A 16,719-nucleotide genomic window follows, 5' to 3' on the forward strand; every position below is an offset into this window, starting at 1 on the left:
ATACACACATTCTCACTTTATAGATAGATTAGTGTGAACACTGGCGAAGTATATTGATTCTTTTTGTTATTTTTGACGGAAGCTATGCATTCGTATTAGACATATTTAGTTGTTAACATCGACACAAGCGTTTACTGAACAATAATTTAACGAGAACACACTTTTTCCTTTTTCTTGTATTGTTACATATATGTCTGGCTGGTGATCATCTAGCTGTTAAAATGGACAGTTATTTCATTTATCGATGAATACGAGACACTTTGTTTATAAAAAAGACTTTAATATACACACTTCAACACAATGACGGAGGTGGGGTGGGGGGTTCATGGTAGGGGTGGTCGCAAACTGTGTCAATTTGTGTCCCGCATCTGTCCATCTCTCTGGCTGTTGCTTTGTTTATTTCCTCTTTTGTATTGATATCTCTTCGATCTGTTAACCTATTTCCCCGCCAGCTTGTTATTGCACTTTTGCTGGTTTTCGGTCTGATCCATGACTGATTGACGTCATGGATCCAGGTCGCTACAAATCCTGGGATTCCATTGTTTATTTTCGTTTGCCTAGATGTAGCTTAGGTCATCTTTTCCTGGAACCGACCGTTCTTTGATCGGCTGGAATTTCATTTGTTTATTTTCCTGCTCGCCTGGACACAATTCGCCCGCACCATTCCTTAACAGTGTTTTTCGAGATCAAAAAAAAAAAAAAAAGAAAAGAAAAAAAACAGACAAAAGATGAAGATGATTTACCTATTGCTTTTCCATGTATGTACAACCTCTGCATCCGTAATATTATATCGTAAAGCTGCCTCGTCTAAGTAATCAAACAGGTATTTGACTACTGGGGGCAGAGCATTGTCTACGGTCAAGATTGTTTTAAATAAGTCATCCACAAATTTTTGCAGAGTTCCCTAAAAGAGAAGAAAAAAAAGTTTAAACAACGATAATATTTTTTAATAACCAATAATTCAATAATAATTATAATTAATACTTACAGGTATATTGTATATGTTGTGGTAGGATCCACCTAATTACCATACGTCAACTACATATATATATGTATGTACGTATGTATGTATGTATGTATGTATGTATGTATGTATGCCTAAAACTTTCGATAGAGGCGACGGATTTTCACGAGATCGGTATCGTTTTGAAGCTCGACCTTCGGACAACAAATATCAAAGAATTGGGGAAAAAAATTTAATTCCTTCATCCTTAACTGGACACTTTTCTACAAGGAGGGGTTGTTTTTTTTAATTACTATACGTCAACTATATAAATATAGTTGGTACCGTAAAGACGGGAGAGACCCAACGAGAGACTCAGAGAGACAACGAGATCGAGAGTCGACTACTACCCAGCCGACACCTTCTCCAGGGACGGTCTCTCCATGACTATACCAATGGACTCTACGTAAATATTGTATATACTTTCTTGCTCTCAATATATCTGTTCTATTTTACCTTTGTGTTGTAGTTATTTATTTCCATGTTCAGTCGAGTTTCGACAGTATATACGCACGTAATCATTTGTTTTTGCTCTTTAAAATTGAACCATTGATTTAGAGTGAGCGCATTATGCCAAATTGATGGCTGAATATGGTTAAATTTGTGTTCATTTTTGCATGAAATACTAATCCATATTAATTCATAATTGTGCATAGAAAAGATACCACAATACTTAGTTTGCTGCACCTCCAAATAACAAAGAGCCATACAAAATTTCAACCAGATCATATCAGTAGTTTCTGAAAAAATTTAAATGTAGTTTTATGGTGACTAATCCCTATTAATCTGGAACTGTGCATCAAATAAAAAAAATTGGAACGGACAAACAGACAGGCTAAGATATAATTTTATAATAATGGAGATAAAAAAGGTATATATATATATATATATATATATATATATATATATATATATATATATATATATATTATATAAAAATAATTTTTTCTTTAAACCTTATTCCCAATTTTTTATTTTATTTTATTTTAATCATCAACAAAAAAATTAATAACTTAGTTTTCCTTTATTTTCTTTTTAAATATTTCCAGGAACACTTGCCTTATTCACGACTAAAATGCTAGTTTTATTTTGGTGTCTTTAACTTCTTCCCCCTCCCCTATTTTTGCTGACAAGGAGACTATGTTTTAAAGGACAAAACTTTTGTCAAATAATACTTTTTGTCAATTTCAATAAAATGAACATCGTTTCCGAAACGATCGTACACTCGAGTTGATTTTGTTTGTTTTTCTTTTGAAACTGATTTTTAATGCACAATTATGAATCGTTTTATTCAATATATATATATATATATATATATATATATATATATATATATATATATATATATATATGAATACGTATAGGTATTGCCAATTTCAATAAAATGAACATCGTTTCTGAAACGATCGTACAATCGAGTTGATTTTGTTTGTTTTTCCCTTTGAAACTGATTTTTAATGCACGATTATGAATCGTTTTACTCAATATTAATATAGCTCTAGGATATCTATATCTATTGAGCTTATTATAAATCTAAAGTACAATGGGTACTGTTTTCTTTTAATAGTATTAATACATTTACTAATACATTAAAATACACTCTACTCTTTAGACTCCAGGTCTAATTCCCTCTAAAAAATATAATATAATATATATAAATATTAAGGAGTTTTCAGATTATATTTAAACTTAACAAAACGTAAATATAGTTTTTTGAATTGTATGATTTAAAAATTATAATTGTAATGATTAATAAGATTGAATAGGTAACAGAATTGAATTATGTATGCTTTTCAATTCAAAATAATTGCTTAGTTACGATAACTGACCGTAATGATCAATCGTTTTTTTTTTCTTGTTTTTTGTTTTTTTAGTTTAGGTTAGTTTCATATATACAAACATGTATAATAGTTTATAATTTGTTGATATTATTTTAATAAGTATGTATACATAAATTAGAATTAATAAATTTACTAATTATTAATTTTGGTAGAAGATTCATAAATTAATTAAAATGATCAATCGTTTTTTTTGTTTTTTAGTTTAGTTTAGTATATACAAACATGTATAATAGTATATAATTTGTTGATATTATTTTCATAAGTATGTATACATAACTTAGAATTAATAAATTTACTAATTATTAAATAGAATATTTTGGTGTAAGATTCATAAGTTAATTAAAATTGTTGGTACGAATAGTTGGGTTTAATGACTTTGTTTGATAAAAATTCAATATGGCGTAATGGAAAAATAAAAAAGGTATTTGCAATCTCTTCCAATTTTCGGATTTTAATCATGTCAAATCACAGTTCAATTCCTTTTGACGGATTGATTGTTGCTATTTCTTCTGATGAGTTAAGGGCATAATGGATTCACTGATTGATTTTGCGCTACGAAACAGATACAGTCAAGAATTGTATAAGTCAACTGAATTAAAGGAATAAATTATAAGATGGTCGACATCATGAATTTTAGAATATAACTTTTTGTCATTTATTCTCTCTCTCTCTCTATATATATATATATATATACATATATTATTATTATTATTATTATTATTATTATTATTATTATTATTATTATTATTATTATTATTATTTACTAAACTTAAGTTGATTAACATCCGGTTCCATAATATACTTTGATAGCACAAAATGTATACTAAAATATGCTTTAGTTCTGGGAGTAAGTTATGTTAAAAAAAATCTGTTTAACTGTTTTTATTAGCTGTAATTTATAATTAATTGAAAAAGTCACCGATCTCTCTTAGTTATTTATGTATTTCTCTTGATACCTCTCCCTCTGTGTTGATTGAATCAATCTTAAATATTTATTAATGACCCTGTGATAATTTTAACAAAATTAAGTGTAGTCATCTAATTTACACGCACGTGTCTGTAAACACCACAAACACGTAGGTAAATTAAATGGAACATTAATAACGCTCTTTATATACAATAAAAATCTAAATATTAATTTAGTCATCCGTGCATCCAGTGTTAAAAGAAAACCATCATCACCACCTTTAAAAGACAACATTTAACATTTACACATATATTGTATATATGTATGCGCGTAGAACAATGGCCAATACTTATAACATAAGGAATTACATTGCTTGATATCCGGAAAACTTCTTGTTCGCGGAAAATTGAAATACGATATTCGTTTGCAGCATACTCCAAAACCAATAAAAATTGTCACTTTAAACGTGATTGTTAAGGTGGAAAGCAAGTAAAAATTTACCGACTAATTTTATTTTTCATTCACTATTATGCCTTTCCGAATTAATATCTTACATTCATTCTAGCTTGAGATAATTTTGAAAAGTTGTGAGAAAAATTGACAAGCATAGAATCACATGACTGACATTACACTTCAGAGCTAGGCACTGAATAATAAACTTGTGTCTTATATTCGTATTTAAATATTGTGTGTTGCACGTCGGAGACCTAAGACCTACTTATGCATATTATTTTAAAGTTCTCCTTCTCTCATATTAGTTCCCCGATGTTTACAGAAATTTCAAAGGTTGTTGGAAGTTGAGGAATTAATTTGGATTGATATGCAAATGATTCATCAGCTTCAAAGCAACCCCATTAAATACTGCCCCAACGCAGATACAAAGAAACGGATACATCACTGAATAATTCCTACATTCATTTACTCGATTCATTTTCATTGTTTGTTCAACCTTATATAGATTTTTTTTCAATCCAGCCAGAAAAAAAAGATGTGCTGCCAAATAACTAATGCGCCATAATGCAATATGATCTATTCGTAAAGCAACGCAAAGAAGATACACAACTATAAATTAGAGAATAATGGTTTCGAACAAACCAGGAAGGACTCAAAGACAAATATAATTTATGGGGATCGCGGAAGAAAAGAATAATTGAGACAAATGATATTGGTACAAGAGAAGAAATTATGTGGATATGTCTGCTAAAAAGTGTGAGAAAAAATTAGACAACGAATCAAACGATTGACATGACACGTTAAGAGCTAGGCACCAAATAATAAGCTTGTGCTCATATAATATGTAACATGTGTATATGCTCATATATCGTGCCATTTGAGAATATGTTCATATCACTTGTGACTTGTAGATATGTTCATATCACTTGTGACTTGTAGATATGTTCGTATCACTTGTGACTTGTAGATATGTTCGTATCACTTGTGACTTGTAGATATGTTCATATCACTTGTGACTTGTAGATATGTTCATATCACTTGTGACTTGTAGATATGGTCGTATCACTTGTGACTTGTAGATATGGTCGTATCACTTGTGACTTGTAGATATGGTCGTATCACTTGTGACTTGTAGATATGGTCGTATCACTTGTGACTTGTAGATATGGTCGTATCACTTGTGACTTGTAGATATGTTCGTATCACTTGTGACTTGTAGATATGTTCGTATCACTTGTGACTTGTAGATATGTTCGTATCACTTGTGACTTGTAGATATGTTCGTATCACTTGTGACTTGTAGATATGTTCGTATCACTTGTGACTTGTAGATATGTTCGTATCACTTGTGACTTGTAGATATGTTAATATCACTTGTGACTTGTAGATATGTTAATATCACTTGCGACTTGTAGATATGTTCATATCACTTGCGCCTTGTAGATATGTTCATATCACTTGCGACTTGTAGATATGTTCATATCACTTGCGACTTGTAGATATGTTCATATCACTTGTGACTTGTAGATATGTTCATATCACTTGTGACTTGTAGATATGTTCATATCACTTGTGACTTGTAGATATGTTCGTATCACTTGTGACTTGTAGATATGTTCATATCACTTGCGACTTGTAGATATGTTCATATCACTTGTGACTTGTAGATATGTTCATATCACTTGTGACTTGTAGATATGTTCGTATCACTTGTGACTTGTAGATATGTTCATATCACTTGTGACTTGTAGATATGTTCATATCACTTGTGACTTGTAGATATGTTCGTATCACTTGTGACTTGTAGATATGGTCGTATCACTTGTGACTTGTAGATATGGTCGTATCACTTGTGACTTGTAGATATGGTCGTATCACTTGTGACTTGTAGATATGTTCGTATCACTTGCGACTTGTAGATATGTTCATATCACTTGCAACTTGTAGATATGTTCATATCACTTGCGACTTGTAGATATGTTTATATCATTTGTGACTTGTAGATATGTTTATATCACTTGCGACTTGTAGATATGTTCATATCACTTGCGACTTGTAGATATGTTCATATCACTTGTGACTTGTAGATATGTTTATATCACTTGCGACTTGTCTATGTTCATAACTATGTTCATATCACTTGCCACATGTGAAAATGTTCATATCACATGTGACATGTGAAAATGTTCATATCACATGTGGAAATGTTCATATCGCATGTGACATGTGTCCATATCACATGTGGCATGTGCATCTGTTCAAATCCCATATCACATGTGGATATATTCATATCACTTGTGGATACGTTCATATCACATGCCACTTATTTTAAAGTGTTCCTTCTCTCCTACTTGTTTCCCAATATTTGCAGCACTGTTCAAAGGTCGTTTGAAGTTGAGTAATTATTTCGGATATAAAAGCGCCTAGCAACTTCATCAAAAGATGCATATTCTTTTACTTGATTCATCTTGTTTGTTCATTGATACGTTTTTCTTTTTGTCCAATCTTTTGAATGCCTCCTGCCAGTAATACCTCGCAAATAAGAAGATACACTACAAAATAACTAATTCGCTATAATGCAATATGATCTATTCGTAAAACAACGCATAGACGATACGGAACTATAAATTAGAGAATAATGGTTGCAAGCGAAATCAGGAAGGACGTGAGGACAAATATGATTTATGGGGATCGCTGAAGAAAAGAATAATTGAGGCAAATGATATTGCTACAAGAGAAGAGGATAAGTGAAAATGTTTGTTTTATGGTCATGTGATATGTGTACGGTGGATTAAGTAGAATATCATAAAACCTGATAATTGTATTAAGAGCAGAGTGCTTCTGCTTCACCTTTTATCTTCAGTTTTATTTCACGCTACACGTTTTAACCAGTTGGAAACGGACAAAAGTTATGGCCCGTTGACTTAGAATGAGTGCTTTATGTCAAATTGATGGTTGAATATGGTAACATTTGTGCTCAATTTGCATTAAATAATACTCCCATTGATTTCTGATTATTCCCTGCCTGTGTATCGAACGTATACCATAATACTTAGTTCGTTGCACTTTATCATAAAAAAGGACTATACAAAATTTCAGACACGTTTCTGAGAAAAAGTGGCCTGGACTGACAGAGAGACAAACAAACTAAGAGAAATATATATATTAATATATATATATACATATATATTAGTTTATTTGTTAATCTGTCCGGACCACTTTTCTCAGAAATAATATATATATATATATATATATATATATGTATATATATATATATATATATGTATATATATATATGTATATATATATATGTATATATATATATATATATATATATATATATATAATGAATAAATGACAAAAGTCTATATTCCAAATTCCAAGATGTTGATCATCTTATAATTTATTCTTTTAATTCAGTTGACCGTTACAATTTTGACAGTATCTGTTTCGTAGCGCAAAAATCAATCACTTAATTATTATATCAATCAGTGAATCTATTTTGTCCTTAACTCATCAGAAGAAATAGCAACAATCAATCCACCAAAAAGAAATAAAATGTGTTTGAACATGATTAAAAAATTCGAAAATTGGAAGAGAAGTTGCAAATACCTTATAAGGTATTTGCAACCTCTCTTTTAACACACACACACACACACACACACACACACACACACACACACACACACACACACGGGAGGTCACCGTTTATGAAGGCCTAGAGGTCACTCTATGACAAGGATTAATTGTTAAGTGGATGGTTAGTGTTGGGACAATTAATCAGAATCTGAAATCAGAAAAATCAGAAATTTTTGGGGTATATATCGGAATATCGGAATATTGGAATATCGGAATATTGGAATTTTGCCTATTTTCTGATGCTAAAACGATGCCTTTAATTATCTTTATTTATTTGATTTTAGTTGAAGAAAAATCTTCCACTGTTTGTAGTAATAATAAAACGATAAATATTTATTGATTTTAAACGTCCAGTAAAACTAAAATCTACAGATCACTGTATTTATCTTAGAATTGAAAAGAAAAGCAATTGGGAGTAAATGTTATGGACTCCGGTTTTACAGATCAAAAAACACAGACATGCCAGTGTAGCAACGTTTGTTACATATCTCTCTCTCTCTCTCTCTCTCTCTCTCTCTCTCTCTCTCTCTCTTTTAATAGTGTAAGTTGGATAGAATTTTATTATTTAAAGGGGACGGTTCAACAAGGACATGCTTACATTAGATTTGAAGGCTACCACACTATAGTTGGCCGAAAAGCAGGCCAGCGGAACAGTGTTCTAGAGGCGGAAAGAAGCTTTGTTTGTGGAATCTGTGTTTAGATTTAGGTACAACTAGACAGTGGGAGAAATTGTTGATAGTGGCTCTAGCTAGTCGGATGTTTTTTTATGAAAGTGTGTTTGTCGATACCATATATATATATATATATATATATATATATATATATATATATATATAAATCAAATGGATGAAATATATGTATATGGATGGATGTCTCCATTCAGTCTCGAAAGGTAATGGATAAGTAAAGATAGCTGCATAGGTAATTGTGAGGCAAGGATGCCGCAATCTCCAACTACACCTCGCCTGAATCGGCACTGCTCGAATTCAGTGGAAAGTAGAAGTATAGGACGACTGGAAACAATGTCAAAGTAAGTGAAGGGTACATACAGCACCTGAAATTCCCAAATGGTCACCCATTTTAGTACAGATCAGTCTCAACCTTGCTTAACCTCAGTGATCTACCGGGACCCAGTGTGTCAATGTGATTATGCCGTATGCATATATACATATATAAATATATATACATACACACACATATATATGCATATACATACACACACACATATATATGCATATACATACACATACATATATATGCATATACATACACATAATTATATATGCATATACATACACACATACATATATATGCATATACATACACATACATATATATGCATATACATGCACATACATATATATGCATATACATACACACATACATATATATGCATATACATACACACACATACATATATATGCATATACATACACACACACGCATATATATATGCATATACATACACACACACATATATATGCATATACATACACACATACATATATATGCATATACATACACACGCATATATATGTATGTACATATATATGCATATACATACACACACACGCATATATATATATGCATATACATACACACACACATATATATGCATATACATACACACAAATTATATATATATATATATATATATATATATATATATATATATATATATATTATATACCAGAACCCAGTGTGTCAATTTGATTATGCCGTATATATATATATATATATATATATATATATATATATATATATATATATATATATATATATATATATATATATATATATATATAAAATGAATAAAATATCTATGTATATATATATATATATATGTATATATATATATATATATATATATATAAAATGAATAAAATATCTATGTATATATATATATATAAAGAAAGTTCTCTGGCATATTTTTATATTAGGTTATATGATATACATTTATTATATTTGACAATATTGCAAACAGCATCAAGTCTGTTGCAGAAAGCCAATAACAAAACAAAAGACAAAATTAATATTTTAGATGCTGGATAAAAAAATCCGCATATAAGCATAGACTTTTTCTTATAAATGATGAGATCGACGTCCTAAGCAGAATGTGATAAAAAAATGGTTTCATATATTTTTTTAAGATAATTATGCTGAACACCCCCCCACACCACATATATATATATATGTGTGTGTGTGTGTGTGTGTGTGTGTGTCACACGTGAATATGTTCAGAGTGGAAATCTTTTTAGTAGTACGCGTGTAATCTGGAAAATAAAAAAACGTTAAAGATGAGCAAATATGCTAGCATAATCGATGTTTTTACAAAATGGCGTCGTATTACTCATGACGCTATAATCTTTTTTTTGTTGTTGTATGAGTTAAGACGTTAAAATGAGTTTTCCCCCTATTACTACATAATTCTAGATTGATGTTGGTACTCATGCAAAATACGGACCGTGCTGAAATAATAACTTTATTATTCAGAAACCCATTATTAACAAGGGGGAGAACGTGTTGGAATAATAACCCAATTATTTAAAAACCCATTCTTAACATATGAGAAAGTTTTGTAAGTGATTTATACATTCACCTAGTAATTTAATAAACAGATACAGTAAAACTTGAATTTAACTTGAAAATTCTATCTTTTTTTTTTTTACATAGGCATCACCACTTATCAAAGCCAAGAGGCCACTCGAGGATAAGGGTTAAAGAGTGTACAGTAGAAATTCGACAATATAGTAACCGTTAGTAATGGAAATTCGGTAAATTTGTTAACTTATATGGAACGGCTCATCAAAAACTATATATATAAAAAAAAAACATGGTTTGTAATGTGCATAAGTACCTTGATTTTGACTCCAAAACATTAATCATGTCATAATAAAAAAAAAAATAAAATAAAATAAAATAATATATATAATAAAATAAATAAATGAATAAAAATGATTTAAAAAAAAAATATCGTTTTTATTCGAATTTTCAAAGAAACTGTCAAGGACGTCGAACTCGACATTCACACTTTGAACTTACTTTTGTTGACAATAAGCGTGTCAAAAATATTTCTGAGATCATTTTCATGCCGTCATCTTTGACCTGGACATCGTCGCTTAATTTGACCAGATGCCAGCTCTTAGTTCCCGAGTCGCTATCTATCCTCATTATCGGAACTGATGAGCTGTCTGACGAAATGGAATTGTCCAAATTACCTGTAATACACAAACGAACATTGATTAGTGATTGGTTAACAAGAAACCTTCAGATTCATTCAAGGAAAGTCAAGTGTGTTTTTATTTTCACCCTTTTTCTGAGTCGAAAGCCACTTGATCCGGGCCCGTGTCCGTCTTTCCTCATTAAAGATGAAAGGAGGGAAAGAAGGAGGGAAGTACAGTTGAATTTCGTTTTAATTGGGAAGGTAGAACAATTAGCTTCGTTGTTTTTAATTGGGGACAAGTTTTAAAAGATCTGGAAAGTTTGTACCACCGTTGTGTTACCGTATGTTGACCGATATCTTGATTGGAATTTCCCTTTCGGAAAATTAACGAGGTGGATCTAAAAAGATTAAGGGATTGCATCCTAAAACGATGCTGAATCCCAAAGAATTCTACAGCATGTAGTAAGAATAAAGTAATGTCTTTTTGAACAAGTTTCTTTTTTGTTTTTTTTTTACAAGCGTCCCCACTTATCAAGGCCGAACGCCACTCGAGGATATGAGTTAATGAATGTAAGATGGTCGTGTACTATTTGTTAATAGTGTAAATTGGATAGAATTTTATTATTTAAAGGGGACGGTTCAACAAGGACATGCTTACATTAGATTTGAAGGCTACCACGCTGTAGTTGGCCGAAAAGCAGGTCAGTGGAACAGTGTTCTAGAGGCGGAAAGAAGTTTTGTTTGTGGAATCTGCGTTTAGATTTAGGTACAACTAGACAGTGGGAGAAATTGTTGATAGTGGATGTAGCTAGGCGGGTGATTTTTGTGAAAGTGTGTTTGTCGATACCATATATATATATATATATATATATATATATATATATATATATATATGAACAAATGATTAATAAAACATGCTAAAAGACATCTTGAAAAAGAGTTAAAAACATATTTAATTTTAAAAAAGGAAGCACAAGATAAGTGGGTAGTCCTTAATCTGCGGAGTTTCGAAGAAATACTCTCCTTCTCATCAGAGGGCAGGAATTAGCAAAATGCGAGATCGGATTTTGCATATAAAAGTGTTTAATGAAACTACAAGTAAGTCACAGATCTTACTTGGTTAAAAAAAAGGGTGAGGTAAGGGGAAGAGGAGGTAAAAGAAAAATGATAAAAAGATTTCACATGAATGGATAGTCCGGTGAAGGGTAAAAAATCCAAGAATGGTAAAATCCAAACACGGTCGAATTAAAAATTTCCAATCAAATTCTTTTTTTGTTTTTTAAATTTAAAATTTCTTTAAAAAATTTTTTTTAAATTTAAAATTTCTTTAAAAATTTTTTTTTAAATTTAAAATTTCCAATCCAATTCTTTTATATATATATCTCACAGAGGAAGTTAGTAAAAGACAAATAATAATAGTAGGGAAGTCATAAATCTTTGTATTGTCTCAGAACTATTTTCAATACGAATCCTAGAATCTGTAGAACCTGTAGGACAGGAAGAACCATGTTGGGATGGTTGAATATTTCTCTGTGAATGATAGTGCCAACCTGTAAATAGGATATTTGACCATAGATGCATTAGGGTCAGGAAAATGATGCCAGGACGTAGGGCTAAGTGGAACACGTCCACCCAGTTCGAACCTCACACCCGAAAGAGGCCGACAAATATGAGAAGGCCTTCATAAAACATGATACATAAAATTGGAGGGAAATTGTAGACGTAATCTTCTCTTCTTCTCTATCTTCTTCTTCTATCTTCTATATAAATAAAATGAACTCATTTTTTCCCGTCTGATTTTGACATTAATAGGATTAAAAATCAAGATATTTCATGCAAATATAATATGCACAAACGGCAGAACAATATCTGAGGTGTGTTATAGGCTTATTATTTCTCAAATTCCCCGATAATCTTAGATTTCTATACTTTTTCTGCTGAGAAGTCACGGCCAAAATCGGTTAAGATCAATGGAAGTGGTAAAATATTTTCTCTCTAATAAATTCCTCCTCCCCCTGCCACCACTTAACACCGTTTGGGGATCGTTCACAAGGAACAGTTGAGAAGAGAACACCGGTTTGGCTTCGTAGTTCTTTCATGTGAAGTTATTTAAAATCACTAAACTAAGCTGCAGTGCTCTGTGGCGTAGTGGTTAGCGTGCTGGACAATTCACATTATATTTTCACGTTCACGCCGACCTATTGTAGTCGTTTTTTTTTTTTTTTTTTCCTAAACAACTGGAATGGACTTTTCTTGGTGGCCGAACTGTTAACGTTGCAGATGTTTTTTTTTTTTTTTTTTTTTTCACACTTTATTTTCCTACTTTTACTCATGACTCCGGGTTTGATCCTTCCTACTTACCTACCATAACATTTTTTAAAACTCCCCCCCCCCGTCCCGGAAACAAACACTCGGGCAACGCCGGGTACCCCCGTTAGTTATTAATAAAAGCATCCACGTTAAAGCTGAAATCTTGATAGCATTCAACGACAAAAAACATTTCATTTTGATATCATTTTTTTTTTCAGTATTTTTCAAAGTATCTTATATTTATTTGACTATCCATGCAGTTGTTGCATCAAAGTGTTCTGCAAAAATCAATAATCAATAAAATTCTTACCATTCATAGTTTTTATTGATTGTTGCCTTCTCACGAGAGCAACATTGTCTGCATCCGAGAGTTTATAGTGGGACAGAGTGTTAAGCTTTCTCCAACCATCTTTATAAATCGTAGTGCTATCCTCATCTTGCAATGTAATGTGGGAATTGAGGTCTTGGTACCATTCTGAAAAAAAAAAAGAAAAAAAGAAATTAAAATTTATGTTCAGGTAAAAATAGAATCAATTTCTTAATCCCCCCTCCCTCCACTCCCTCATTCGCCAAAGCTGGTTTGATTTGGTTGTTTTGTTTTATGGCATATCAACTCTTTTCGTATTACTATTTACAATGCCTCCCCACGGGACAGAGTTAGACAACAGGGTTGTTTTTTAACGTGGAGAAAAGGAACAAAAATTTAAAATTGTCTGAGTCGTGAAGGATTTCTCCTCCACTATATGAGAACAAGAAATTAAAGTGTAGCATCTAAAGAAAAGATACTACACTTTTAACTTGGCATGAAGGCCAAGCGGGTTATTAAATGCTGAATCCAGTAATTTTGGAAAAGGTTTTCATATTTCAAGTTCTGTATATCTTCAAGTTTTTATTCATACTGTTTTTTTTTGTTGTTTTTAGAAGAAAATTATTATTTTTGTTTTAGACTTTGCAGAACATGATGGAGTTTTCAAAGAGAAAAAAAAAGCAATAACATCAATATTTGGTGTATTTTAGATTAGGAAGCTAGTATCATCAGACAGCCGCATCCGGCGGCACAAGATTATAGAAGCTGATGGAATTGAAAAAATTAATATATATATAAGGAAAAATTGGGGTTGGCAAAGCCAAAGCCAGTTAAAAAGTTTAAAAATATTAGAAAAGAAAGTGATCCATGGGTCACCCACTGAGCTCGGCGCGGATTGTTTGAATTCGGAAGTCAATTAAATATAGAAATAAAATAAAAGACATAAATTTAGTCTATTTCAGCTCACAATATTCTGTAGTTTTTCTCTTTAGTTTTTACTTGAATTGTGTCATTTATGTTGAATATATTTGTATATTTTGTGTAGAAATGACTAAAAGCGTTTTCTTATATATATGATCCATTTGCAAGTAATTTCTGTAGAAATATATTTTCTTATAATATATACCAATCCTTATTTAAGGGGACCTAGTCATATGTAATATATTGATGTTGACATTCTGTAGATGTTCAGCTTAAATGCTATTAAAATTCAAAATGACGAAATGGAACCATATTAAAAGTATTTGCAGTTTCTCTTCCAATTTTCGGATTTTAATCATGTCAAATCACACTTTATTTCCTTTTAACAGATTGATGGTTGCTATTTCTTCTGATGAGTTAAGGGCATAATAGATTCACTGATTGATATAATAAGTGATTGATTTTGCGCTATGAAACAGATACTGTCAGGAATTGTACATGTCAATTGAATTAAAGGAAGAAATTATAAGATGGTCAACATCATGAATTTTGGAAAATAGTTTTTTTTGTCATTTATTCACTATATATGATACACATGTGGAAAAATTGGGGTTGGCCAGTTAAAAGTTTAAAAATAAAAATCCCAAATTAGTTTCTTAGTTTTCTGATATAATGAGCATGTACTTGTGATTAACGTACTAATGCTAATTTGCATATTGCTTGACAAAAGGACATCACATTAGTTCCATAAAAAAAAACATAAAAAAAAACAAAACGCTTCTACAAACGAAGAAAGAGAGAAAGAGAAATAATGACCATAAAAACAAAAAAAAAACAAAAAAAGAACAAAAACAAAACGCTTCTACAAACGAAGAAAGAGAGAAAGAGAAATAATATTTACCTAAATCCAAATCTTGAACAGGTGGCCTTTGTGAATAAGGAGTATTTTTATATAGGTTCTCAACCATTTTCTCTTTGGCTTGAGTGATTGTATCGCAGTCAAGTACTTTGCACTGGACGACCTCGCCAGAATGTTCCACTGACAAAACCTAGTAAAATGACGAAAATATTTAGTTTATACACAATTTAGTGAATATCAATACATAACAATGAATGCATGATTTTGATCCATTTGCAAGTAAATAGTCAGTAAAATTTATAGTCAAATAATAATAATAATAATAATAATAATAATAATAATAATAATATAATATAATTAATTATATGATTAATAATAATTATAATTATATAATTAATGTATTATAATTATATAATTATATTATTATTATTATTATTATTATTATATAATTATCATATTAATATATATTATATAATTATAATAATTATATATAATAATCTCATTAAACGTAATAAATAATTTTAATTTATTTTTAAATAAATAAGACATAAATTACAGACATCGTTTCATTTTTTTATTATTAAATACAAATGCAATTTATTTTTACTTACAAATGTTTTCGGTTCAATTTTCTCACGAAGTAATCTGTCTTCAGACAAGGAGTATCGGGCATCTCCAGTAACAAAGTCGACTGGGCCTTTTTCTACTTGTAACTTTATAGCTTTGTATAGCTTGAAGAGAGCGGGACCTGCATGTTCCTGAAAGAAGAAACCAAAAAAAATACTGAGCAATTATCTACTCGTTTTTCTTTGAGAGATACTCCTTAATGAATTCTATACTTATACTACATTTCAACCGATGCGTACTCCGGCCTTCATCATAATATTTACCAGACAATAGTTATAAGATACTCTTTTCAAGTAAGATAAAAAAATGAGGAAAAATTGCCTCAAACAGTTTTTTCTTTTTAAATTTGTCTGCAGGAGTTTAGACACAATTGCAGGTAAGCCAACAAACTACCACAATGCATGCTAGCCTACAAAAATCCTAAGCAGCTCTACTGACAGTCTTCTGTTAGAGCCATTGAAGCGATTAGTAATTCCTTCAGAAAGAGAGAAGGTAATGCCGGGGAGGTTGAATCTCCTAAGGCTGACTCTAGTCTAGTAGTCTATTATTACTATACACTAAACCGACAACAAAAAAGCCACTGTTGAACTGATTATCAAAGACGTATCATTGACTGGTATGAACAACACCTACAGCTTACTTTGCTAGGTAAGTATGATCCCAAATTATATGGATGCTGTCTCGTGATG

At 30.9% G+C, this 16,719-nt stretch overlaps 1 protein-coding gene across 4 annotated transcripts in view; it reads right to left on the minus strand.

Moving 5' to 3' along the window:
- Positions 1-16,719, minus strand: part of LOC145249693 (plexin-B-like) — a 575,535-nt gene that overhangs the window by 18,357 nt on the left and 540,459 nt on the right. For all 4 annotated transcript variants that reach the window (XM_080111499.1, XM_080111497.1, XM_080111498.1 and 1 more), the window contains exons 29-33: positions 16,015-16,161; positions 15,446-15,593; positions 13,627-13,791; positions 10,886-11,061; positions 744-904 (exon numbers count right to left, since the gene is read on the minus strand). In XM_080111499.1, the coding sequence (XP_079967625.1) occupies positions 744-904; positions 10,886-11,061; positions 13,627-13,791; positions 15,446-15,593; positions 16,015-16,161 (797 nt within the window). The remainder of the gene's footprint in view (positions 1-743; positions 905-10,885; positions 11,062-13,626; positions 13,792-15,445; positions 15,594-16,014; positions 16,162-16,719) is intronic.

This window comes from Euprymna scolopes, chromosome 28 (genome assembly GCF_053919585.1).
Source record: "Euprymna scolopes isolate OS-2025 chromosome 28, ASM5391958v1, whole genome shotgun sequence".
NCBI lineage: Eukaryota > Metazoa > Mollusca > Cephalopoda > Sepiida > Sepiolidae > Euprymna > Euprymna scolopes.